Here is a 27,843-nt window from a genome sequence, read left to right as displayed (position 1 = left end):
TATTACAAAAAAGTTGACTGATAATGATCCCATAACATTTGTAGTACCATTTGAAGAATTTTATGGAAAACTTATAGATTGTCATATATGTATCAACTGGTCATGGGGGTAGAGACAAAATAAAATCTGCTTTAAGACCAAAGTTCGCAATTCCTCGCACAGCAATTGAATTTTTTGTGAAAGTGCTGTACTCGCTGCGCTGAAAAACGAGGGCAACCTCGAAAAGGATTGGTAGTAAAACCTATATTGTCCAAAGATTGGAATCAACGTGGACAGGTCGACTTAATTGACTTTCAATCCACACCGGAATTTAAATGGCTGCTAAACTATCAGGACCACCTAACGAAGTTTGTGCATCTTAGGCCATTAAAAAGCAAAAGGGCGGATGAAGTTGCTCATGAGCTTCTCAAGATTTTTTTAGAGTTTGGAGCTCCGAGAATTTTGCAAAGTGACAATGGACGTGAGTTCGTTAATCATATTATTAACCGCCGGCCGGCCGGCTTGTAAAATAATAAATCGTCGCCCCAGACATCCCCAAAGCCAGGGGAGTGTTGAAAGAAGCAACCAAGATGTCGAGAACATGTTAAGAGCTTGGCTTTTAGACAATAATACTCAAAATTAGTCCCTTGGTTGCTACTTTGTTCAGTGACATAAGAATTCATCTTTCCATAGGATTATAGGGCGATCACCTTATAAAGCTTTGTTTGGTGTGGATTTTCAGGTTGGGCTTTATTCAAGTAGCTTACCGCATGAAACAGTTAAAAGCATTTCGACAGAAGAGGATTTAGAAGATATGATGAAGGAAAGAAAATTCAGTAAACAGCTTCGAGGAAAGCGACATTATCGTGAAAAATATTCCAAATGAGACAGAACCAGATTCAGAGATCTTTAACATTGATGACATACCAGTTGTCTTGCAGGATATTGTTGTGAGAGAAGAAGGTCCTTGTAATGGGCGCCAAAGTATTTCCGAAGTGGTAGTAATGGATCAGGACAATGTCGAAGAGAATAATTATATGGATGGTAATATTATTTTACAGACAACGCATGAAATAAATCAGGTTGAAGAATTTCTAAATTTTTTGGGTAATGGGTTAATTTCGGGGTCAACGTTTATTAACTGTTATTACCTGTATAACCGAAAATGAAAATGTTTTAATAAAGAAAATGGGGCAAAGCGAAAACTGTGCTTATCCTGTGATGAAAGCGAAGCGATATGCAATCTTTGTGAAAAGGAAGAATTAATAAAAACACAAAGAGCACAATGTACAATTGGCCAAAAACGTACAGCTGACCAAATGGCCCAAATAACTAAAATAAAATTCAAGGATTTGCAAGTGGGGGAGCATATATCTGTGGAAGTTCCAATATTTGATAGGGGTCCCCTTGACTCAAAAGGGGTACTAGGAAATATTCTGGATATACAAAATGGGGTATACCAGATAGATACAGAGCATGGTCGCCCTAATCGATGGGTTTCCAGAGACGAATTAAATCAAGTTGGCAATTCTAACTTTAATCCGTTTGTCACACCAGATGTTAATATCTCTCTAAGGGAAGCAGTTTCTAAGGTTTCGCAATTTGGAGGACAAGGTTTTAAGAAATGTCAGTGCAAACCTAGTAAACTGCAATGCTGCACTAAGAGATGCCATTTTAGTGGTCCATGTTCCAATAAATGATTTTTTTTCATCAACGCTTATTTTGTTTTTTTTTTATTTAAGTATGCTTATGTATACATAATACATAATAAGAATATTAAATGTTTATTTATTTTTGTATTTTTAGTGTTTTTTATTAATAAATAATAAATTTTTATTCATTTGTTTTATTCATAAAATAAAGCGTACTAACATATTCATCTAACTGTCTTATAGCTACAAGGACAATTTTTATCTGCTTAGTGCTGCCAAATATGTATGTTGATATCAATAATTTATATTTTATTAAATACTTTTAAATAGAATTCGTATTTTACAAACCGACTGAAATACTCCACCCGCAAGAATGTTAAACGGTGAAAACGTTACCGTTTAACATTCTGGCAAAGTTGTCATTTTATAAACGCCTAGTCGTTTTATAAAACGAGAGCTTTTATATTCTGGCTACGACATATATAATCGATTATTAGAACCGACACTGAGTCTTGAGAAAGAAGATAATGAATTTGATATTCATTACTTATTTAAGAAAGCTAATAAAATTTATGATCTAAACTGAAATTAAAAATAATGATAATGATGTAACTCAGAATTTTGGAAGTATAAAATTAAAAACTATTTAAATGAGCCTAAGACAGAAAATTCCGTCTTTATCAAAAATGGCCAAGGTTTTTCCCATAACACCAGCAACATATGAACCTGTGGAAAGGCTATTTTCAAGAGCAACTTTAACAGTACCAAAGCCAAGAAACCGGCAAGACGTTTACCCAATAAGTATGTGTCTTAGTTACTGACTTATGAATCCAAAAATGTGTTAAATTTATTACTAAATGTGTTTCTTCAGTTTTTAATTAAAATGTTTGTGAATCAATCTAGCAAAAAATGCGTTCAACAAATTAACGAATGTTATGTATAAATAGGTTAGAGTTTAGAGTTTTAATTGTTAGTCAAGATTTTGAATTTTCTTGACGAGAAATCTTGGTCTTAAAGTACAATTTCTTGTACTGTCTTATCTACAATTACTTCCGTCTTGAAATCAACACAATAAGATCAAGACAAGAGCTTGAAACTTTTGAGAACCTTGCCATGATAGAGCATAGGTAGAGAGGGTTATGAAGAGATTTTTAATAAAAGGATCTCCCTCAAGAGAGAATAAAATGGCAATTTAAAAACACTGTTGGCGCGCAACAGTGTTTTTAAATTGTTATTTCATTAACCAAAGACGGGTAATTATTACAGAAAAGCCTCCGGACAAAGAAACTGCTGCCAAAACATGAAGAATCTTAAGAAAGATGTAGATTTCAACATTTAAACCCCTAAAGTTGAAGAAATAGTCCATTCTTGCAATAGAATTAATAGATCAATGGGTAACCAAACGTATTTCGGTCATCCTCCACTAAATTGATTTAAAAAATATTAATCCGACATGTTTCTCAGTGCCTCAGCGTTTTAACCTTTTAACTTGTCTGGGGCACTAGATCTATAAGATGTATTGACAGAACCCCTTAATTTATATTCCTGATTATGGCCATGTTATATGTCCAAAAGATGTCGGATTAACATTTTTTAACCCCACAGTAAACGCGTCGGGTCTAATAGACCCAGACAAAAATATTTGTTTCTGTAATTCTGAAAAAAAAGCGCGCCAATTAGTGCGCGCTCTAGTACCTTTTAGTGCTGCACCGATACGCATTTATCAGTAGTTTTGGCCCAGGCAAGTGAGAAACAACAATTTTATAGTTAATTTCGGTCTCGCAGACCCAACGCGTTCCTTTTGGTAATTTTTATTTTTATTAATTATTTTGGTTTATTTTAAGATTTGTTTGCTTTTTAGAAAAAAATATGAATTATATTTACGGCTTGTTTGTTTTTACAGAAAAAATGGATCCTTATGAAAAAAAAGGTACAAAAATTGACCCAACTTTATGAAGAAGTTTCATCCGATCCTGAAAATTATTCAGATTCTGAGGCTTCAGAAGCGGATCCACAGTATGAAATCTTCAGTGATCACCAGTCTGATAGCGAGCAGGAGATAGAGGAAGATGAACTTATTGAAGAACCACTTGATCAACCGAGAATAGGTGGACGTAGTCATTTACAATTAAGTTCAAAAGACGGAATGAAGTGGAATAAAACATGCTTCCCTAAAAATGTGAGAACGCGGCAAGAAAACATAATTGTAAGATTGTAAACGTGGAGCTTTTTTTCGACGATGGGCAGATTTGATAGGGCAGTGAATATTCTATTTTGTATGAATATTTGCGTACGAACAAGTGATAAGCAGAAACTATAACTTATTTTAAAAGCAAAACAAATTGTTATCGATATATTAGAGGAGATCAAATTGTTGTAAAGAAGAATTGTTCTTAAAAAAATGTTGTTTTGATAGTAAGCCCGACATGTATTAATCCATTAATTTCTTACTGAATTTAGGTTTCGTTTAATCTTTTCCGCTGTTTTGGTAAAAATATAACGTTATAAATGTTGGCTTTTTAATTCCAATGCAAAATCCGTCAGGTAATTTTTGAATATTCAAAATTAGCTCAAGGAATACCTTTAGAATTCTAAGAACTGTTAGATTTTTAATAAAATATGCATCAAAACCCTAAAAACATTAAAAAAAACTTAACAAATTCACTGTTGTACATAACAAATGTTTGGAAGGATTTGCATCCACACGACTCATTTAATAACATCGCCGTAACAAAGAAACTAATCTAACTAAACAAAAATAACTGAGCATTTTCTTCACTGGTCCTCCTTCTTTTCAACATTACCCCTGTTGCTCAACCCCTGAGCATCAAGTGACGTTGCCAGCTCGCCGGGATCAGTGACCGGTAGGCTGCAAGCGAAATTTCTGCAAACGTAAGCGGCCGCACGACCCTCAACCGGTTTAAGCCGGTGCAGAGTTTCAATGCGCCGATACAGGAGACCGGCGCGTCCCGCCGGACCATCTGCGATAGCGAGAACCCGACCCGGGATGTAGTGAGAGCGAACGACGTCGAGCAAGGCTTGGGTTGAGTTATCCTCTGAAGCGCCGGCAATAAAAACCTAAAATTAAGCAATTACTTTAAAAACTAGGAAAAAAATATCTAGGTTCTACCGTTCTATCGTGTGCAATGAATGCTTAAAGTTGAGTTAAACTTGAAAAAATGGACACGCAGTTACTTTCAGAGCTCACAGATGTTCAATTTAAACTTCTGATCTGAATCTACAGATCAATTGCCAATGATTTCCAACATATTTTTGTCTATCGCCGATGGAACCATGATATGAAACCTTTTTTATCAATTAAAAGTGCTTCAGGTACGATGGGAATCAAAATCAGTAGTTTTTTGTTTTGTTGTTAAAAGTGGCGTAATTAATCTTATAAGCTTGGCGTAACTAATCTCTATAACCCGACGAAACAAGAATTCGAAAAACTACTATAACATTTAAAAGGCTGGCGATTTTCTTTATTAGAACATATAAAAGCATGTCTTTATTTATTTATTCGGTGAATTATGCAAAAATACGTAAGTACCTATAGTCCATACGAACTCGATCCGAACAGCAGAAAAACTAAAACTCGGGTCATTAGCGGTATCTTCTTTGTAAAGCATAGGCGTGCCACAGGATTGTAAAAAATATTTAAAGGTGTATTTGTACGTTATACTCACCAATTGTAGTGATTTTTAACTGTTATATGAGTAAATTAGGCAATCTAATGGACTGTCAAAACGAAGGTTTTGGTGCCTTTAAACATTGCTATGTTGTGCAAAAATTCGAAAAATGTTACATATTTTAAGTCACAACAAAATAAAGCTCAAAATTAATGAAAAAACGTACAAACATTGCGTTGTGTTTTATTTTGCATTGTATGGTAAAAATCAAATGCATCCCGACCGTCGTTGTGACTATTCAATTGAATTTTTGTGTAAAATTGATAGTTGTAAATGTCATATATTTTTGTTTACAAAATATATGATATTTGTGAATAAAAAATAAAATAAAATACATTTTCATCTACTTGATAAGACCTTTTAAATGTTATAAAATATATAAAAATTAGATAAATTATTTGGCATAAATGGCAATTTTTTAAAAATTTTTTTTAATCAAAATCATGTTTATCAGTCATTTTGGTAGAAAAAATAAAACACCTTTTAAACAACATAATATATGTATTGCTTTATTGTCAAAAAATTGTACAATTTATAGACAAAGCCAAGTATAAATAAAACAATACAAAACTTACAAAAGTACCATAAAAAATACATATAAACAGAAAACAAGTACAAAAGTACAAAAATGTATAATGCATACAATATAACAAAATTGTATGAGGTCAAAATACATTATAAAGATACAAAAAACAAAATTAAAAATAATAATATGCACTAAAATGTATATAAAGTCTAAAGGTAAATAAAAAAGGAGTATATTATATAGGAACACAAACGAGTTCAATACAAAATAAAAAAGTGGCTGGGAATTTTAAATTTAGGTATGGTACCATAATATGGTAAGTAATCACAAATTCCTATTTTTTATTTATTTTTATTTTAATCAAAATCGCTTCGCTTATTTGAATCAAAATCAATTTCGTTTTGGATACAAATAAGAAGACAATTATTGTGAAATCGTAAAGCAATAGACAGGAGCTTTAAAACTGCATTTTTTTTTAATTTATTTTTTTTTCCCATTACTTGCTTGTTGGTCACTGGCAAATTTTAAGTACAACATTTTTTTGGCCTAATAAGTCTACTTATGAAAATTACACAACTAAGCCATCTTATGCAGCACCAATTAACTATAAATACCGAGATAAATACGTATAAAACATTATTAATACCATATCTAAGGGAGAACTTTTATTTATTATAAAAATTTTATAAAATTATTTGTTTGGGTATTTCGCCACTGAGTCTAAATTTCTGAATAAGTAATTGATCTCAATTTTTAAGACAAGAATCTATTGTAAAGAAGAAAAACGAATTCCACACGTATTCAAGTGATTTAAGAACTGAAATCTTAAAACGATATTTCGTTTTTTTTTTAATAAAATTAAAGTTCCAAAATCCTTAAGTACAATAATTGACTTGAGGTACAATAAATTCGTTAATAATCTTTTTTTTTTAAGGTTTAGAATTTAAAAACCTCTGAGCTCAATTCTTCTTCACAATAGTCCCTACCTATTTTTAATTCGTAAATTCCTATTTCCCCGTAGCATGTTAATCCTTAATAAAACAAAGAAAATCTGACTAAATTTTTGATGAATTTTCGACGTTTCGACAATTAAATCAATTGTCGTTGTCAAAAAATACGCCTATAAAATATGAACAAATTAGATTAAAAATAAAAATGAAATAATATTTAAAAATGTAATAAATTTAACTAACCTGATAAAATATATTCCCTGCAACTATTTCTTTATATATCGTCTTGTCTTAACAGAGAGCACAGTCAGCTTTATGGCAAATGACATAATAATTTTAATTTTAATAATATCAAATAAAGTAATAACACATAATAAACATGCAAGAATAAAAGTCAAAAGTCACTATCCGGATTTTCCGAGCTTGGGTCTATGATAATGGGGTCAATTGTGGGTAAAATGCCATATTCATCCTCCTTTTTAATAATATTCTGGACACATTTCATCCATATATCACTGTTGTGGATTTCATCAAATATTGTCCTTATACTTCCTAGTACAAAAGTACTGTCAGTTGGAAATTGATTTCCTTTTCTCACCTTGTCCTTGACTGCAGCCCAAATCATCTCAATCGGATTAAATATGCAGTAATAGGGAGGAAGGCGCAAAATTGTATGACCTTGTGCTTCGCAGAGTTTGTCGATAACATATTCCTTCTCAAAATTTTTTTTATAGCTTCTAATAACACCGTTTTAGTAGCCTTTTGAGGAATTTCCATGTTTTTAAGTTCCATAAATTTAACAATGTCGTCCTTCTTTGTGCTATTGTTGGGCACTTTGTGGTATAATCTTGAATGATAAGATGCATTGTCCATCACGATGACTGAATTGGGGGATAGATTTGGCAGTAATTGTTCAGCAAACCATTTTTCAAATGACTGGCGGACATGTCTTCATGGTAGTCAGCCGAAGAGTCCTTTATATTTTTGGCCGATAATAGTAAAGCGTTCGGAATAAAACACTTATTACCACCTGCGTGAAGTATGATGACCCGTTTACCGCGTGAACAAGGTCCATTTAGTGTGCACTTATTACTAGTGTCCACCCAACCATATTTCACAACATCGTGTGTGTCGTACCAAGTTTCGTCAAGGTACACTATCTCCCTTTTTAATTGACGGTATTCCTTAATTTTTCGTAAATATTCATGCCTCCATGCTACGATACGGGGAGATTCCATTACAACCATTCTTTTGTCCAATTTTTTGTACTTAAACCCACAATCTTGTAAAACATGACGTAAGGTGAAAAGAGATTTATATATATAATTAGGATAATCAGTAAGTAATTTATTCTGAATCATGTCTAAGGTTGGAATTTTGTTTTGACTGTAAAATTGATATACAGTTCGGCGTATTACGTCTTTGTCGGTATCATCAACTTTTTTAAGCTTATTGGTCCTTTTTCTCTTCACAGAATGATCGATGACGTCTCCGGCTTTTATCAATGTGTAGATGGGCAAGTTTAGTCAGCTCACAAACTCTTTTTAAAATGTCGTTTTGTGAGGCCCCGCGCATTTCGTTTTTTAGGCAATTGAAAATATTTAAAACAACTCTCTGGGTTTGAACATGTAAGTCTTTATTTAAAAATTCCGATTGCGCCAAGTCGGAATTAACTTCCAAATTGTCCATTTCATTATCAGAAACATCAAAAGGTCTCCACAATGGCATTTTAAATTGTTAGATAAAAAGTATTTAAAAACAGTGATAACAACAGTAACAACAACAGTAACAACAGTATTAACAACGACAAAAGCAACAACAAATACCTGATTCTAAACCAGAAATAAAACAAAACGCCACTGGCATCAGGCCCATGTAAAATTTGCCGTATAATATCGTATAATTTCCAGCGATCAGATGTCTTTAAATATACGAGGACCGCTCATTATATATTTTGCTATAGTTGGATCAATGGATCTTTGCGTTCACGTCGCTAAACTATTATTCAACTCAACACAATTGTTTCTCATCCGCTCTCTTTCTAATTTAGACAAATCAAATGAGAAAGAGCACAGAACGTAAGTCTTCAAAATACTCGACCTACGGTCGGAGCGACAGTTATAAGTTAGACAAGGACAAACATCCGATCGCATGTCTATGATAAACTTTCAATATCATTGGCTCCCCGTCGGGTTTTAAAATCGATTATTTCCTTCCGGGAGGGTGACCGTTTTCGCAAAAATGTACTAAATATAATACATTTTTTATATAGAAGTATACTGGTATAATATATGTTTTATGTTTAGGTATTAAAAAAATAACTTGTTTTCTTCTAATGAAGAAAGGAAACCACGGCTTGTAAATAAAACAAGTTTTAATTTAGAATATTCTGTAATAACACCTCATGTTTAGTACATTTTGTGGAAAGTTCTTTGTACATATTAGATCTTCATATGCAACCACAAGCAACCATGTTTGTTTATGTTCTCGACTTTGCTTTGCCTTGCCAAAGAGTTTTAAAGAAATTTGATTTGTTTTGTTTTCTTATTTACTGTTCATCGTTGTGTTTTGTGTTTGGTTGAAGCTCTATTGAAATAGTTTTTTGCCAAACCTTTTTCTGTTTTACAAACAGTTCTTTTGAGAACTTATTTTGTGCCATTCGGTATTTAACCTAACATTCGAATACCTGGAAAATGCTTGAATTCTCAAGCTCGTATGCTTGTTGGAAATTTAATCTCGTACTTTACGTCTGAAAGAGATAATAAGGGAACCCTAATTTCCTTGAATGCTATCCAAGAGGTGAATATTATTTTCATTTTTGATTAATAATTAGGAAATGTCTATCACACTATTCATTGTGGAATTAAATTTGATAAACATGTGAATTTTAAACCTAAAACTGGATTGCAAAAAATCCTAGAATTTCAATATGCTAAATAGACTTAAAAAATTTAATTATTATGAAATATGCTATAATGAGGATGGGTAGACATAGCCTTATAATAAAAAATATAAGTTATAGTAATAATGAACATTATAAATATAGTTAAATTTTTTTATTTTAGTAAATAAATATTTGAACTTTGCAGAGAGTTGCTGATGCTTTGAAGATAAGCCTTCGCACAGTATCAAGCATAAAAATTTCCAAAGACCGAAATGAGTTGCCCTCAACACCAGGCAAGGACCGGCCACGGAGGAAGGAAAAGACTCAAGATCTTAATGAATTTACAAAAATGGATATTCGTAGTACATGTATGCACAAAGTAAGTACAACATTATTACACTGCATCATTTTATAGCTACACATCTTATTTTATCTTTTCAGAAAAACAAGTTACAATTCATATGCTAAAGGAAGAGCTACATCGAAAAGAAATTCTTCACATTAGTTATGGAAGCCTTCGAACACTCCTCTTTAACCTGGGATTTAAATACCTTAGAGATGATAACAGACGTGCATTAATGGAGACAACCAATATATCTTTAATGAGGGCAGCTTTTTTCAGAAATTATATGGAAAACAAAAACTCACCATTTGCACGTCAACTTGTGTTTTTGGATGAAACTTGGGTCTTTTCTAAAGGCAGCAAGATGAGATCATGGCAAGACAATAGTGTTAAGAGTGTTCGTAAGCCAGGTGGTTTTGATGGAAAACGTTTTATTGTGTTGCATGCTGGACATAGTGGAGGATTTATTAAAAATGCCAGTTTAATTTTTGCCTCTAAATCTAAAACATTGGATTATCATGGAGAAATGAACCACGAACTATTTACGAAGTGGGTTGAAAATCAGTTGATCCCAAAACTAGAGGAACCTTCAATAATTATAATGGATAATGCTCCGTACCATTCTGTCCAGCTAGAAAAGCAACCTTCATCCTCATGGAAAAAACAAGAAATTGCTGAGTGGTTAGTGAAAAATAATATATCATACAATAGACAAATGTTTAAGCCTGAGTTATTAAGCATAGCAAAAATGTACAAAAGGCCAAAGCAATATAAAATAGATAAAATATTGCAAGAAAATGGACATGAAGTTTTAAGATTGCCACCATATCATTGTCAATTTAATATGATTGAGATGATTTGGGCAGATGCCAAAATTTAACAATACGCATATTGGTGAAAATGGGCATAAAGATGAAAATGTACTGGATATGTGGAAAAAATCATTAGAGAAATGTACACCAGAAGTATGGAACGCTAAGGTTTGCCACACTGAAAAAATAATCAAGGACTGGTAAGATAGGGAAGTCATTATTGAAGAGATACCCCAAATTCTGATTAGTTTAAACAGTGAAACTAGCTCGGAAGATAGTGACAGTGATTATTCATAACTGAATTTTCTATCTTAAACTTTGATATTTTTTTGTTCAATGAGAAAAAACTTGTTTTGAAAAAAATGTTTTGGTGTAAGAATATTTGGGTTACGGTGTAATATACGGGTTGCTCCATTTCTTTTAGCATATTATCATAATAAGTATCTCTTATTAACTAAATCTCTTGTTTGTAAAAAAAAGAAAAATTTGAATGGAGGTACAAATGATTCATTTTTTGTTTTTTTTGTCAATAACTTCTTTTTAGAAATAGTAATAATGGTTTAAAATGCTCATGAAAACATTATAATTATGTCTCAAACCTTTATACAAAGTGTTAAAGCTTTTCATGAGCTTTAAAGGAATAAAGTTCATGGAAATTTATCGTTATATGATATGTATACTGTCTGTTTTCGATGAAAATCTTTCTTTATTAAAAATTGTTATTAATATTTTATGATAACTTTTATGAGGTCCTAAAAGACACTGTGTATGAAGTACCTTATGTCAAAAATTGAAAAAAAATATGTATCTCAAAAAATTCTATGAAGGACCTATTGCATTTATAAGTAGAAAAGATGTGAGTAATTTAAAGAAATATTCTACCAGTAATAAAGAACAGCAGGTTGAAATAGACAGCAAATAGCTATAGCTAGTTGCTGTCTATTTCAACCTGCTATAAATTAGCTGCCCTAAAAGTGACAATATACTAAAAACCAATTTCAAAGAATCGCAGATTTCATCTCTGGCGAAAATCGCCGCCACGGAAATTAGGCATAAAAACCTATTTTTTTTTTAAGTTTAAAAATTAAATGCCGCCGCCACTGATGCTGGTTTGACAACTGATTGATTCATATAAACATCGACCTTGAACATGTGATGACGTAAACGCAAAGATCCATTGATTCAACTATATTTGTTTCAATGCTTGAATTAAGTATATTGACCGTAACCCAATTTGTAAGGTGTTCGTATTGAAATCATCTACACTATACCTAGTATGTAGTTTAATTTTGCTGTTATTTTTAGCAGTTTAGGTAAATAATTGTGTTCATTTTTCAAGTATGTAATAATAATAATAATAATAATAATAATTGTAGGAAAAGTAATAATTCTAATTCTTTAATACTTTTTTCTAAGCAATCTTGATCAAAACTTTTAACCGTTTACCCGTTTTATGCGTAGTATTTTACAAAAAAGTTAAAATATCTCAAAAAGTACTTGGTTTAGCTATAGGACATATTAAATAAAAAATGAAGGTATTTGAGGAACAAACTTAATTAGATAAAAATATACAGGGTGTTCCATTTGAAAAAATTGAGATATTGCGTATTTAATTTCAGCAAGTTTGAAAGTTCTTTAAAAACACCCTGTATTAAAAAATTACAAATTATCATATTCAGCCTAGAGGTGGTACCCTAGACTAACTGTGGTACAAGTTTCATAGCCGCAGAATAAATTTTAAGTTAATTATGATTTTTTAAACGAACCCTCTAAAAGGCAAAAATTAACATAAAAAAATTAATTACGTTGCAACACCGCACGGAAATTTTAAAAACGTTATACCAAAGTAAAGTACTCTTTTTGCCTCACATTTTAGTACCATAATATAGAGGGCGTACCATTTAAACAAAATCATATTTTATAGTAACTTTTTTGTGACACACCCAGTATACATAAAAATATTTTTAGTTCGTAGGTTTTTGTCAACCCTACAACTTTGCTGTAGCACTTTTTGCTCTACCTCGTATAGTTAAGGCGCTATCTTAGCCGTACACCTTGTTGGCACACCCTGCATATATTTTAGTAATATCAAAGAGCGTAATTAATTTGTAATTGCGTGATACGTTCAACGCGAGCGATACCGAAAAACTTGCACAATCACACGTTTTTGATAAATCGCACGAATTTTATCAGGGTCCAAGAGCCATCAAATTTTAAACTTTGAAATATCATTGCAACATAAGATTATTTAACACTGTTATAGAGTTCTATCAAAATATTTAATTTCCTGACAGAAATTCCCCAGAATAATTACAAAATGTTGATTAAGTTCTAGGCAAATATTCAATGAATGTTGATGTAATACAAATATATGCCTTTATAAACTTATTGGAAAAATCAATTTCGACAAATAAAAATGGAAAAAATACACCTACCTGAGTGGGACAGTTTTTGTACAACATCAATGCAGAAGTCATTTCAGGTAAAGCAATAGGAATGGCTCTCAATCTTTCTGAAAAGTGTTGTAAAGTTTTCCCGGCTTTTTCACGTAAATCTTTTCGATGTAAATAGCTGGACAATCGGACGAGATTGTGCACTGATACAGAGTTGCCACATGGTTCTGCTCCGTCTTGATCTAAAAATAAGAAAAAATAGATTTTTCCAATTCATTTTAATAGAATTTCAATAAACTCAGCTTAATATTATAGGTTTATGAAGCGCAACAAAAAATGTTGCATGCGTCAGATTGCTGTAAGAAAAAAAATTGTAAAAACGCTCCTTTGCTTGATTGATGAAAACAAGTTATTATTTAATTCCTCTTACCTTCTTTTGACCGAATTAAAATGCTCTTATCTTCGGCAGAACTATTAAAATATCCAGAACTTTTATCATCCCAAAATAGCGTATCCTGTTTCTCTTGTAATACTTCCGCCCACTGGAGCCAATCAGCATCCAGAGAGGCTTCGTATAAATCGAGCAGTCCCCTTATCATGAAGGCATAATCGTCCAAAAACCCACGAATTGGTATAGAGCTAAAATAAATCATTATTTTTATATAGAATTGAGATTTTTGTGTAAATACATTTTATTGTTCAAAAAAGAGCTATGTCTCTATGTACGTTATTTAAAGCCTTAAAAATACATTATGCACTTAGAATATCACACAAACTTATGCATACGTATGCATGCTAAAAATTATGATAAACTAAACTACAAATGATGCATTTACCTTCAGAAACTAAATCTACAAATTAACTTAAAATAAAAAGAATTTCATAAAAAAATGCTCATATTAACCAAAATTAATTTGGTTTTTTTTAGTGTTGCAGAACAAGCAATGTGATGTATACTTTAATAACTGTTAATTTCAATTTCGATAACAAAATCTTCGTTAGTATGTTTACCTTTACTTTCTTTTAAGATTTCGATCCAAATCTCCATGACAAGCTCCTTGTCATTGTAAAAAAATATACAGGGTGTTCGAAAAATAGACGGAGATATTTCAATGGGTGATTCCTTGTAAAAAAATATGAGAAAAAGTTTCTATAAATATAGGTCCGGAAATGCATAGTTTTCAAGATACAGGCTGATATTTTTTTTTTTAATATTATTTTTGTATTAATATTAAAAAAAAAATATTTACTCAATTCTTTTGAAATTTGGCAGTATTACTTGTTGTATTAAGAGGCTAATTGAGGCGTCTCAGAGCAAAACTCGTCTTATCCATGTTAAGTCGTTCTACGCAAATTGAGAAAAACCTCTACTAAAGTTATTTTTTTGGATACAATATCAAAAAATAAATAATAATATAAAATAAGTTTTTAGAAAACACTAACATCAATTTATTTAAATGTAGAATATCCTTAATCGGCCAAGATAAATAAACAAAAATGGATAAGACAAGTTTTGATTAGTCAATTTGGATTTGACAAGTTATGCTGCAAAAAAAATAAAACAACGCCAAGTTTGCGAAGGGACATCTATATTTTTAAAAGTACAAAAGTTAAATTCTTAATTCTCCTTCATCTTCTGCTTCTCGTGGTTTGCAAAATTGATCTTCTGGAACTTCAGAATTAGGTCCTATCAATGGCTGCGATATTCCATCTAAAACATCTTTATAAAACTTTAAATCCTCTTTGCTCTTCCATTCATTTCCAAAATATTTTTCTAGTAAATTATCAACATCCTTTAACTTGGCAGAATTTACTGGAGCTCCCATTGGAACAGTGTCTGCAGCAAAATGATCCAATTTTTTTCCTTTTTTTAAAATCGACTTAGGTACCCCAGTATCCGAGTTATAAAATTGTTCTCCTCTAACCATAATATTATTTTCACCAGAGTTTTTAGTCAATATAAACCTTTTAGCAAGGGAGAACTTAAAATGCCAAGAGCTAACATTTTTTTTAAAATCGCCAACTTGAGATTTCCAGTCCACAACCAGACAGTCTTGGCCTAAGTTTACTACAGTACCGTGTTTTTTAAATGAATCCAAATATATTTTAGGATCGATAATCGTCGATATTTTTTTTAATTCCTTTTCAATTCTACCGAATACCCTATCAGGTGGTAAATATGAATGTCCAGGAACAGGAAAAATGATTTCTATGGATTTAATATTGGACGGTGCGATATTTATAAGAAAATAAGATAACATACCTATCATTGTTGAATTGCGATTTTGTCCACCGCATCCGTCAGCACATAGTCTTATGCCCGAATAAGAGGACAAATCAGCTTTTGAAAGAACATCATAGACTGCCGAAGAGATTTCATTTGAACCCTTTTTATGTTGATGTTCCATCCAAGTGTAGATATGAACGTTTTCCATGGTCATTTTTGCTTTGGAAGAACCTTGAATAACAGTAAAGTTATATGTGTCTGCCTGCTATAATAAGCAATCTGGTCGGGGACCTTGGAATTGACCAAATTTTTTTGACAATCAAACGAAAATGTTATCATATTGCAGTCAACCTCTTTAAGTTTGGCAAAAAATGCATTGGCTCTTAGCTTGTGTATCCTTTTTTCTATCATCAATTGGTTTTTTTTTATCAACGTCCTTTTCTAATATTATTTTTTCAGAAAGCTCAATGCATTTGGAACATGCATCGGTTACAGGACTTCCAAATCCAATGTTGTATTCTCTTTGAAAAAATGTGATGGAAAAAAGTTTTTTTTTACAAGTCGCTTTTTGATGGTAGAGCCTCCAAAGCTTGGAAACATTTAAATTACTACTCAAATATTGCCGACTACTTGATTTCGAACGACAATAATGGCTTTCCACTCCTTTCAAACTCTCCAGAAATGTTCTCACGGCAACTCGCTTTTCTTCGTATTTTTTGCTTACGCGATCGCCACCACGATTTTCTCTGGGCAAAAGCCCAGTTTCAAGATATCGCCTGGCAATTCTTTGGACGCGATCCTTAGAGATATTAAGAATGTTCAAAAACGTTTTTTGGCAAACTTGTATTTCAAATGAAAACACTTACACCTTTTCGGCTGCTACCTACTTTTATATGTCTATCGCGCTTCGGTTGTGAACATTTACAAAATTTTAATATATGTACGCATCTTGCTCCTTCTTGGTTTTCCCCTGATAAAAGTTTTGATGAAAGTCATAAACATCTCGGCTGGTTAATCTTATACATTTGTATGTTTTTCCATTGTGACCGCAGGTAGGATAGACTGGCAAACCTTTGGCGGAACGCCTAAAGTAGCAAAACAATTATCTTTAATACCCTGTCAATCTTGCAAAAAAAAACATAAAATACCTTTCGCGTTTTAGTATTTCTCTTTTCTACTGAGATCTGTCACTGATATTTCTTCTGCATTTACCCCGTTCTGCGGGGATAACTTTTTGCTCCATATTAAAAATAACTAGTTAGTTCTATAAATTATAATTCCAATAAAAATACCTTAAAAGTTAGTTAAAAACAAAGAATTTGATAAGAATATCCCACAATAACCTATACTAATTCAAATAATCTACAAAAATATAAAACGGGTGATACAAGCAGGCTCGTGTTTCATGTTTTCGACTTCTGATTGGTCGCGTTTTGAAACGACACATCAAGTGGATAAGTCAAGTTTTGCGATAACAGCAATATTTTGCCGTTGAATTTTAATGGGATAAGGCAAGTTTTGGTAAATATTATTAAGGTAGAAGGAGCATATCAACCTAAAGAGAATCTTGCCATATTTACCACATTTTTCGTAAAATTTGGATAAGACGAGTTTGCTATGGATAGCAGGAGTTTGCTATAAGACGCCTCAATTTAGCCTTAATTAGATTAAAATTATAAGGGCCAGTGGCATCCCGGGGGGCATCTTAGCAAATATTATTGGCAAAAAAATGTACGCCACTGCCTTTCTTTTAACTTTAATATTTTTTGTTTGATTAAACATTTAAAAGTACAACTTTTTCGCCTCTTGTATTTTTTTCGTATCTCACTTCGTTTCTGACAAAAAAAATAAATACCGTTTTATTGCATGCCACTGGACAAAATTGGTTTAATAATTTTTGGTAAAAAAATCACAGGTGCCTTGTAAAACAAAAAATAATTTCTGTATGGAGGTTTGACATTGACAAGTGTCAGTTCTCCGAGAAAAATTATTAATATTAATAAAAAATTAATATTTAAGAAAAAAATGTATCACCCTGTGTTTTGAAAACTGTGCATTTCCGGACCCATGTTTATAGAAACTTTTTCTCATATTTTTTTATAAGAAATCTGCCATTGAAATATCTCCGTCTATTTTTCGAACACCCTGTATATTTAGGATACAATATACAGGGTGATTTTTAAGTTGACACTTTTTTTTTTAACTGTGTTTAGAACTCGGTAAAATAAACATTTTTTTTCAAATAACTTTATTCAAAAAACCGAAAAATAAAAAAATTGCATTGCCAAAATATTATAAAATGAGTCCAATACGGCCCTCTCTAATTTAAACAAGTTGTTCAAAGTTGTCACCATTAACTTCAACAGAACGATTTGCTCGACGTAACCACTGTTCCGTAACGGCACGCAATAGAGAAATCGGTTTTTGTCTAACTGTTGCCGCAGCCTGCTCAATACGTGCTATTAGTTCTTCTTGTGTGTCGATAGGCGTCTTGAAAACTACACTTTTCATATACCCCCCCAAAAAAAAGTCACATGGATTTAGGTCTGGCGATCTTGGTGGCCACGCAACTGGTCCATTTCGGCCAATCCACCGATTTGGGTAACTTATATCCAAAAATTCGCTCACTTCTCGTCTAAACTGGGCAGGTGCTCCATCCTGCAGGAGCCACATAGCTTGCCTGATATTCAGTGGCACGTCTTCTAACAGAACAGGCAGATTATTTTGCAAAAAGCCCAAATAAACATCGCCCGTCAAACGGTCTGGTAAGATAAATGGTCCAACAAGTATCCCATTCACAATTCCTGCTTATACATTAGCAGAAAACCGGTGTTGAAAATTGCTTGTGTGCGAATGCATCAGACCAAACATGCGTATTTCGAAAATTGTTAATTTCGTTTCGGGTGAATCTTGCCTCGTCCATGTTTCCTAAAATTTTGTTCGAAAAATGTTGATCATTTTCAATGTTGTTGTAGGAACCATTCACAAAACTGAACTCTGCGGGGGAAGTCTTCAGGCAGTAGCGCTTGGACACGTTGAACGTGAAAGGGATTAAATTGATTCTCGCGCAATGTTGTCCATACTTTTGTTTGACTTAATCCGACCTGCCCTGCAACAACTCGAGTACTTGTTGTTGGATCTTCTTCGATGAGATTTAAAATTTGTTCTTCCCTATGAACATTTTCAGGTCCCGTTCCTCTTCCTGCATGCTCTCCACGATGTTCCCGTAAATCGCCAGTATCCTTAGCCCGTTGAATAAGATTTATGAAACTTCTGGGTGTAGGATGATTCCGCAAAGGAAAGCGGTCTGCGTATAATACCGAAGCAGCAACACTTTGAAGACACTCTCCATAAATAAGCAACATATCCACAAGTTCATTGTTTTCATAACGATGTGCCATTTTTAGGATTTGCAAATTTAAAATTATCAACAATAAACTAAAAGTGTCTAAGATTAACTGATCGGTACAATGCGTGATCGATAATACAAACATTCGACCAAAAACTAAACATAAACAGACGATGAAAACAAACCCATATTCATTTTTTTTATTCTGTATGTTCCTTGTTTTTGAGTGTATCGAAAAAAGTTATTTGAAAAAAGTGTATATTTTACCGAGTTCTATACGCAGTTAAAAAAAATATCAACTTAAAAATCACCCTGTATATATATATGTTAGGATCAAACACCGATTTCGGCCAATGGTCGAAAAATACGGCCAAAACGCGTTCTGGCCACTAACCTATTACCAAAGTCCGAAAAATCGCGTTCCGGCCGTTAAATGTAGACCAGAACGCGTTCTGGTCCTTTCGAAATTACCAGAATGCGTTCTGGATCTTTTCAAATCACCAGAACGCGTTTTGGATCTTTTAAAATTTCCAGAATGCGTATTGACTTTTCGCAGTTAAGTTAGCCTGAAAGTTAGCCAGTGTAATATGGAAAAATATTTTTATTGTTTATGTAAGTATAACATTCAAATGTTAAAAGTAACAAAATCAACTCTAAAAGAAACAGAGAAAATCAAAATACGTAAAACTTTTGGAACCTTAAGGGCTTACTTATTTTTACATGAACTGTTGCGGTGACATTTACTGTTACACACTACTTTCTTGGCCCTACACGCACATTTTCTGTCGATGCAATATCGTTTGCAATTGCACTGTATAAAGCCTTGTTTCGATCCAGATGCTAAGCCAGAAGCAGTTCGAAGAGATACAGACGTTGACGGGACTGTTGAAATATCAATAAAGTCGGAGTCGGCTAAGGTAAACTCATTACGGCTATACAGCGATTGCAAAGTTCCATCTTTCGTTCCTGAAAATTGATAAAACATTATATTAAATAGCTTATTTCATTTATTTATTACCTACCAAGCTGATAAAGTCCAGAGTCATTTATACTGAGTACAACAGCTAACACGTTTCTCGGGGCAAGTCTACCTTTGTCCACATCAGGTACTCGTATAATAACGGTTTTTCCTACATCAATAGGTGGTAACTTTGAATTCGAGAGAGCGATCATTTTCTCGGCCTGCTTTTCCAGTCCACCTTTAGCCTCGACCCGTACATTACTAATATTTTCATTTCGTAAACATCGATTACATATAATGCTTTGTTCACCCCCTCCATTTCCTTCCTTGGCTTTTCCGCAGATGATATGAATAGATAAGCAACAAACTGAACATCTAAGGGAATCTGACATTTCTTTTTCGCATATTGTACAGACATTTTTCTCTTGTTGTTGTTGTTGTTGTTGTTTATCTTCAGTATTCCTTCTGTTTATCGAATTATCGTCGTCAACTAGACGCAAATGTCCATCTTCTCGTTCGTCTGAATTTTCTTGATTGCACAACTTTTGTAGTTCCTCTTCTGTTTTAATGTTCGATAGCAGTTCCTTAGGAAGTGACGAATCTTTAAGACCGATCTTTTGAGGCGTGCCGAACATAGCTTCATAAGGACTTTTAGTTATTCCTGTATGCAGAGAACGATTTTTATTGCTTTGCACAAACCGCAGTCCTTCAGACCATTTCGTTGTGTTTTTTTTCAGCCAACCATGTAACCAACATGTCCCTTACATCTTGATTCGATCTCTCTACGGACCCTTGGCTTTGCGAATGACGAGGTTTTCCATGGACCAACTTCAATCCGGGCCACATTTCAGCAAGATTTTCTACGATGCGGTTTGCAAATTCTCTGCCATTGTCGCTTTGTAAAATCATAGGGGCGCCGAACAAACAGAAAATATCTAATAAATGATAGGCCACTTCTTCAGCTGTCTTTGTTTTTAGTGCTCTGAGCACGGTGAATTTTGTTGAATGATCCTGATAATTGAGAATGAAACGAAAATCTTGGTCTGGTTCACTTTGCATGTCAATTAAGTCTACTTGACAGCGCGAAAACATTTCATTTGTTAAAATTGGTTTAACCACTAAACCTTTTCGTTGCACTTTCTTTTTTAATTGACACTCTATGCAAAGTAATAAATAAATCTCAATTATTTGCCGTGTTATATTACAATATTTCCTCTTTAATTCTGAGTCCATCACTACAATAAATAAAAGAATATAATTAGATTTTATGTCGGTTGGAAAAACTCCAAAAAGCAAACCTCGTAATCTCTTATGCCCTGCTCCTACATGAGCAGAATGAATGATATCAAATAATTCATCAGTCGTGCAGAAATAACGCAGCTCAGCAGTCTCATCCGCCCTCTTCTCTATCAGCTTTTCAGTTTCACCAATTTTTAAAATATCGTACCTTTTCAATCGTCGCCTTTGTTTTGAAGAAATTGGGTCACCGTTACTTTTACAAGCCTTTGCTTCCTTTACCTCTGAAAGTATTTCATAGTATCTTTCTCTTGTAAAAATATTGCTACGATCATTGCTATCACAAATTAATTGTTGCAAATCATCACTCAAACGTAACTTAAGGTCTTCCATGGCACTAGCACACATTTTCGCTCTAGCGAAATTTTTACACGCGCTCGAATTAAACACTAAACTAAAATGACGCTCCAACCGTTGCCACAGAACGAAATATGAAACCTACATCGATTACGAATGACAAGTTGAGACACTTACAAAATCGCTTTTTGGGCTGTTTGTTTATATGCTCGACGCGTTCTGGCAATTTCAAAATATCCAAAACGCATTCTGGTCTATAATAAAAGGCCGGAACGCGATTTTTCGGACTTTGGTAATAGGTTAGTGGCCAGAACGCGTTTTGGCCGTATTTTTCGACCATTGGCCGAAATCGGTGTTTGATCCTTATATATATATTGGAGAGGTTACAAGGAATACAAAATAAATAATACAAAATCAAAAAAATTGTTTTATCCAGACCAATACTTATAATTTAAATATATTCACTATTCAAGGTAAGTACTGAATGATAATATAAATCGGCTTTTCTATGAATCTCTTAAAATTAGAGATTTTGGTGCAAATATACTTAGTAAATATTGTAACTACAATTTTTCACCAGAAAGCTGCCTTAATCTAGAAAAACCCTAAATTAATCTTTATATCAGTGTTTTTCGATAAAAAAGATCTTTCAGAGGCATATATGCTATAAAACTTCAAAAGAAACTTGTAGTGTCTTAATTACAGCCTTAAAAATCCCAACATTTTTATTTTTAACTAGAAAGAGATTTATTAATCTATCAATATTAAATATACATCTTTATTTAAAACGAGAAACTAACAAAAACCGAAAATTATTAATATCTTATAGAATCTAACAAGCTTCACGTATTTAGGAAAATTAAGCATACCAAAATATTTAAAAAAACTTACGTTTGAACAATTTGTCCATCATCTCCCCTGTAGCAACACCTTAACAATGTTTTTTCACTCTCGTTATATAAAAACTTCTTAACGAAATTTGCCGCCAAAATGGCCCTATTAATATACGACTGATTTTTTAAAGCGAATCCCGCTCTAGCAAACGCAGAGAGCATCAGTCCATTCCAAGAAGTGACAATTTTAGTGTCGGTGTCTGGTTTAGGGCGCTGCTGGCGTTCTTGGTACAATATTTCATGGGATTTTTCTAAAATATTTTTTAATTCGTCCACAGAAATGTTAAAGTGGCGAGCGGTTAATTCGTAAGATCCAAAGCAACTCAGCACGTTTTTATTTTTTAATTCTTTATGTGGGTCTTGCGCGGGACTCACGTTGCCATTTTCTCTAATGCTGTAGTGGTAAGCGAGAATATCGAAGTGTTTGATTCCGTTAGTTTTTTCTGTAATGAGTTTTTTAATTTCGTCGTATTCCCATACGCAGAAAGCACCCTCCATTTTATGAGGAGCACCTATTAATGAAAAAAAAATTGATGTAGCTGTTGAATACAAAACGTAACAACTTAATAACATTTTTCTTATATAAAAATAATCTATAGTAATAAAAAAAAGATATTTTAAAAACTATATAACGCAACACTTAAAACTGTCAACGAGGCATTTTAAAATTTTATAATACAGTTGAATTCTACTCATGGGATTTCGTCTCAGAAAACATCTTCTGTAATAAGAAAATTAAAATTTTTATCAATAAAATTCAACATTCGTACCTGCAGTCTTCCCTAAAAAATCCTACTATTCAAAAAGTAACAAGCCAAACAAAATAACTTGGTTTAATGATGCCTTCTATAAAGTGAGAGATCACTTATGCTAGGCTTTTTCACTTATCCACAAGCTTATCTAGGAGATATATTATGGGCTTTGTGTGCACCTTTTGAAAACTAGAAAAAGCTTCATTCCAGTGCAATTGACAAAATTGATAAATTTGTATTTTAAATTCCCAAATTCCCTCAAAAACGCTGTTTTGAGTCCAATTTTAAAAAAAGGAGACAAGAGAAGTGACTACCGTTCCATTGCACTGTTGCCAATCTATTTACTGATAGCCAATTTTGGTTTAGAAAGGGGAAGAGCGCAGTTCTTTGGGTCCTTATATGAGGCGCTGAGAACCAGAGCGGACCATCTCACAAAATCATAGATATTGGACTAAGGCGTGTTTTCGATACTTAATATTACATTTTTCAAAGCCAAAGTGGACCATCTGAGTTGCAAGCATCCTATAACAGATGGGGCCACTAAATAGGATGGTCCACCCTGTCGATCTTAATGATAAATCGGTGCCAGAGCGAACTATGTAGCTTGATCCGCTTTGGTGTTTATGATAAAGATTGTTTACCGTGGGTTAGTCCAGTTCATAAACGATACGCGTGGTAACGTTTAATACTTTAAAAAGCTAGTAATACTTATTTATTAGAGTTTAGTTTAAAAAATATGGCCTGAACTAGTTGCTCAGGTCCAGGGACATCCCAGGAAATAGAAGGTTGGCGTTTTTGTTTTTTTAAACTCTAGTAAATCAATATTTAGCTAATCCTAACCTAACTTTTAGCAACAAGTTCAGATGGTCAAAGTAGTGAGCCCTCGGAATTTAAAGACAATGGAAGCTCTGATGGTTACCAGCCTTCAATTTCACAGTCAGAACCCGAGTGTGGTTCTAGTAATACTATTGATAACAACGTTTTTCAAGAATCTTTGTTAGAAGAAAGCGTAATAAAAAAAATCAAGAAAGCGTATGAGAAACGAGAGTGAATGAAAAAAAAAACGTAAATATTTTCGAGCTACTGGAAATCCATAATAAATTTTATGGACTAGCTAATTTCGACTTACAGACCGGATACATATTTTCACAAGTTAAAGTTAAGTCGTCATTATGCCACAAATAATGCTACTCCTACTAATAAATCAAAACATATGACGAGAGAATATTATTTACCTAACAGTCAAGGAAGTGACGTTAAAATATGTAAAAACTTGTTTAAACAAATTCTAATGGTGTCAGACGGTAAACTTGATAGAACCCTTAAGAAAAAAAATAAATTAATACTACCACAGGATCAACGAGGCCGACACCCTTCTGCAAACAAAACACCCATAGAAAAAATTGATGATGTTTGTGACTTCATTAGAACCTTTCCAACCTATGTTTCCCATTACTCAAGGCATAAGACGGGCAGAAAGTACCTTTATCCCGACATGAATATTAGAATTCTTTATACTGAGTATAAGAAAAAAGCAGCTAATCCTGTGTCAGAATTTCAGTTCCGTGATGTATTTAACAGTAAGTTTGATATTCATTTTCAGCCACCTATTGTAGACTCCTGCAAGAAATGTGACGCTTTGCAAAATAAATTAAAATATAAAGTAGATGAAGGAAAGAAAAAGGAACTGAAAATTTAGTTCCTTTTTCAAAAATTTTCAACTAGAACTTCACCAACGAAAAGCCCAACAACTACGTGATGCCATGAGTCTAGATGCCCAAATTCACAGGACGAAGTTACAGTTATAGCCTTCGATCTGATGAAAACATTGCCTTCGCCCGTCATCTCTACAGGTATAACCTATTATAAAAGGCAATTATTATGGACATACTGTCCTGGAGTACACAATTTGCAGAGCAATGAAGCCACGATGTTTGTATGGGATGAATCATTAGCATCTCGTGGATCACAAGAAATTGGATCATGTCTTATATATTATTTTAAACATAATGTAACGACCAAGAAAGTTATATTGTATTCTGACGGCTGCGTAGGTCAGAACAGAAACATTAAAATGGCTTTAATTTGTCATTATGTTGTTCAATCTCAGGAATTGACGGTATCAGAAATTCAGCATAACTTTTTGGTTAGCGGTCATGGTGGGGATTAGTGACTTTCCACCCATATAAGGAGACGGAAAAGAATGACTGCTGGTATAAATTTCGATAGCTCACATTTATTACAACCCGAACTAACTACTTCTTACAACAGTTACTTAAACGACAAAGGTGTAATAAAATGATTAAGTGTAAAATGTCAAATTAACCCGACAATCTAAAGCACCCCGGAATGGCTTGGAGTCTTTACCGAGTTATAAATTACGAGTGTGCGAATGTCTTGCACGGCCGGCTAAATTAGACCGACGTCTCTGACTATTGAAGACCGAGTGTTAATCCTAATTAGGTCACACACAAGACGCCACCCGCGTAAAAAGTCACATTACAACACAGGTGCGCTTCAATCGCCGTTGTTATGTCTGGCGTCCAAGGACTAGGGGAATATGGTGCAAATTTGAAGCCCTTTGGAGATTTGTAGTGTTGAATAGTTTTGGGCTTGACCAGGTCATTCCTTGTTAGTTTGCGACAGACACTTTGGTGTAATTGAAAAAAATAAAAAATTCTTTCCCAATATTTATGTTCCTAATGATTGGGTTAATGTCATTACAAGTACAAAGAAAAATAATCCTTTTAAAGTTGTTCAAATGAACCAAAACAATTTTTTTTCTACAGTCGGCCTAGAAAAACTAATAACAAAGAGAAAAATAAGTTTAGATTCTACAAAAGTAGAAAATGCACTGTATTATAATAAAAAAAGAGGATCCATTTATAATTTATTTTAAATATGGTATAAGCGAAACTCAACCCTTGCAAAAGTTTAATGTTCAAAAAAGAAATGTTTCAAAAGATAGCATACAGGGCATACCTTTGCCTTTATTATACCCTACCGGACACTGTGTAACTGTCGAAAAAAAAAGATCTAGGAGTTAATTGAGTTCATTCCGCCAATTTATCACAATTTTTTTCACTCTTTAAACTGTTCGTCAGCAACACGGAATGAAATTCCTATAGTTGATAAAAATGATGAATAGTTTTTCTCTCTATTTCTTAAGAAAATGAATATATTTCTCGTTGTTTTTGCAGAAATGCAGAAAAAAACTTTTATTTTTTTTTTGTATAGTTTTAAGTTAATTGTTCATTTTGAAATAAAAATATGTAAAAAAATGTATAATTTGCATTATTTGGTTATAGTCCATTATGGAAATTAGTTAAACTTCTATAAAACCAAAACGGACCAACCCACATTTTTTATGTTTTTTTTTTTTAAATATAGTATTATTTTCTTAGATACATTAAAAAATATATAATTTTTAGTATTGCAACATAAATTAAATTCAAATATAACCTTTTAGAAGTATACAAAAAAATAACAAAAAAATGCATATTTTTTAAACCTAATTATCTCCATTTAAAGTCAGTCAGGGATAGTCCGCTCTGGTTCTCAACGCCCCATATATATTTTTATGTTTGATTGTGTTTTGCATGATCTTTTAAATAACGAAAGTTTTACAATTTTTCAGTAGTATACAACTTCTGGGATTGTATCTCAAAGAACGCACACGAATATTGAGAGTTGAGAGGGTTTAATGGTCTGAAGGTTGCTTAAAACCTACCTCAGGGTTCTTGTAAGACCCTGTTTATTTTCTAAAGAATTGAAATATTTTTCTTAGTCATTAGGATGAAATTAATCGGTCTGACCGAAAAGAGGGTCAGGATATTTACAAAACTAAAGCTAGCTCAGCGGTACCGTAAGTGACCAAATACAGTTTACAGCGTTTCCCCTCGGGAATTATTTTTATGGGGTTCGCTAAAAGAGTCTGAGATAAATATTTGGTTTATAAAATTCATTTGAGTTTTGGTCACTAAAGAGTGAAGTTATTTGGTAAAAGCAAAAAGGGTATTGCAACGTGAAATAAGCTGTGTTGATTTGGTGTAGTGTTTTACTACAAGAAATGGTGAGTGTTCTCACAGAGTATGCTTATTTATTTCTATCTTATTGATTACACCGATATGTTACCTTTTAAATTAAAAATGTGATTAATGAAGTATTTTAATAACCGATTGTTGCTTGTCTTGCTTGTATTATTGTGACGAATTTTATTGTTTCTTGTTAAGATACTGAGCTGGCCTTGGACCATTACACAACTCGTTGTATTTAACAAGGCTTTGTATTTTGCATTTTGGCTACGTCTTGTAAGTAATGTGTTGCTCACGTTTTGGCATATTGAACGATTGTATATAATTCAACATCAGTACGTTGTCGTTACTGGGACATTTAACAATCCGTTAAAAGTAATAAATTGGTGAATAATGAATTTTGGGATATTTAAGTGAAGTGGTTAAATGTTGGTGAACATGAATTAAATGGTTATCGTAAAAGTAAAATATATTAATTAATATTTTTCATATTAATGAGTTTTGCTTAATTTTTTTTAATTAATTAATTTTACGAGAATAAGTGTGCTCAGGTTACTTTTATTATTTCAGGTCTACACGTCACCACCTCTACTTTGGAGTCGACCAAGTGCCCAGTTGTTTTACAAGGTGTTTATTCTATTTTTATGTTTTATTTTGATTATTTTTGGACTATTTTGAATTTATTTCACGTGTTAAAAATTATAAAATTACTTAAATGACGCTCACAGTTTTTAATTGTTATATTCTGTATTGCGACCTATTCTTTTTCTTCTTCTTATAAATGACCTGCCACTGGGTAAACTAGC

At 32.9% G+C, this 27,843-nt stretch overlaps 2 protein-coding genes across 3 annotated transcripts in view; both read right to left on the bottom strand.

The window, feature by feature from the left end:
* Nucleotides 1–1,809: 1,809 nt before the first annotated feature.
* LOC126735614 (spermatogenesis-associated protein 20) overlaps nt 1,810–27,843 on the bottom strand; it is a 54,747-nt gene continuing 28,713 nt past the window's right edge. The window contains exons 7-10 of the mRNA XM_050439676.1: nt 22,250–22,763; nt 13,659–13,867; nt 13,271–13,470; nt 1,810–4,709 (exon numbers count right to left, since the gene is read on the bottom strand). Coding sequence (XP_050295633.1) covers nt 4,407–4,709; nt 13,271–13,470; nt 13,659–13,867; nt 22,250–22,763 — 1,226 coding nt within the window. The 3' untranslated portion in view covers nt 1,810–4,406. The remainder of the gene's footprint in view (nt 4,710–13,270; nt 13,471–13,658; nt 13,868–22,249; nt 22,764–27,843) is intronic.
* Nucleotides 19,388–21,633, bottom strand: LOC126735798 (SCAN domain-containing protein 3-like). 2 transcript variants are annotated; one of them, XM_050439903.1, is made up of 2 exons: nt 19,827–21,633; nt 19,388–19,770 (listed from the first exon to the last, which is right to left on the bottom strand). In XM_050439903.1, exons 1-2 carry the CDS (start codon nt 20,398–20,400, stop codon nt 19,511–19,513), a joined length of 834 nt encoding a protein of 277 aa, XP_050295860.1. In that variant the 5' UTR covers nt 20,401–21,633; the 3' UTR covers nt 19,388–19,510. Both variants share the same exon structure in this region; 1 of them encodes a protein (XP_050295860.1).

The sequence above is a fragment of the Anthonomus grandis genome, chromosome 1 (genome assembly GCF_022605725.1).
Source record: "Anthonomus grandis grandis chromosome 1, icAntGran1.3, whole genome shotgun sequence".
Lineage (NCBI taxonomy): Eukaryota > Metazoa > Arthropoda > Insecta > Coleoptera > Curculionidae > Anthonomus > Anthonomus grandis.
The sequence above is the reverse complement of the archived record's forward strand: the minus strand, read 5'-3'. Positions and strand labels throughout refer to the sequence as shown.

Excerpts from the sequence above, each read along its gene's own strand:
- LOC126735798 (XM_050439903.1), bottom strand. The coding sequence starts at position 20,400 with ATGTTCGGCACGCCTCAAAAGATCGGTCTTAAAGATTCGTCACTTCCT. Across the intron at positions 19,771-19,826 it reads CTCTGGACTTTATCAGCTTG|GAACGAAAGATGGAACTTTG; the intron begins GTAGGTAATAAA and ends ATCAATTTTCAG.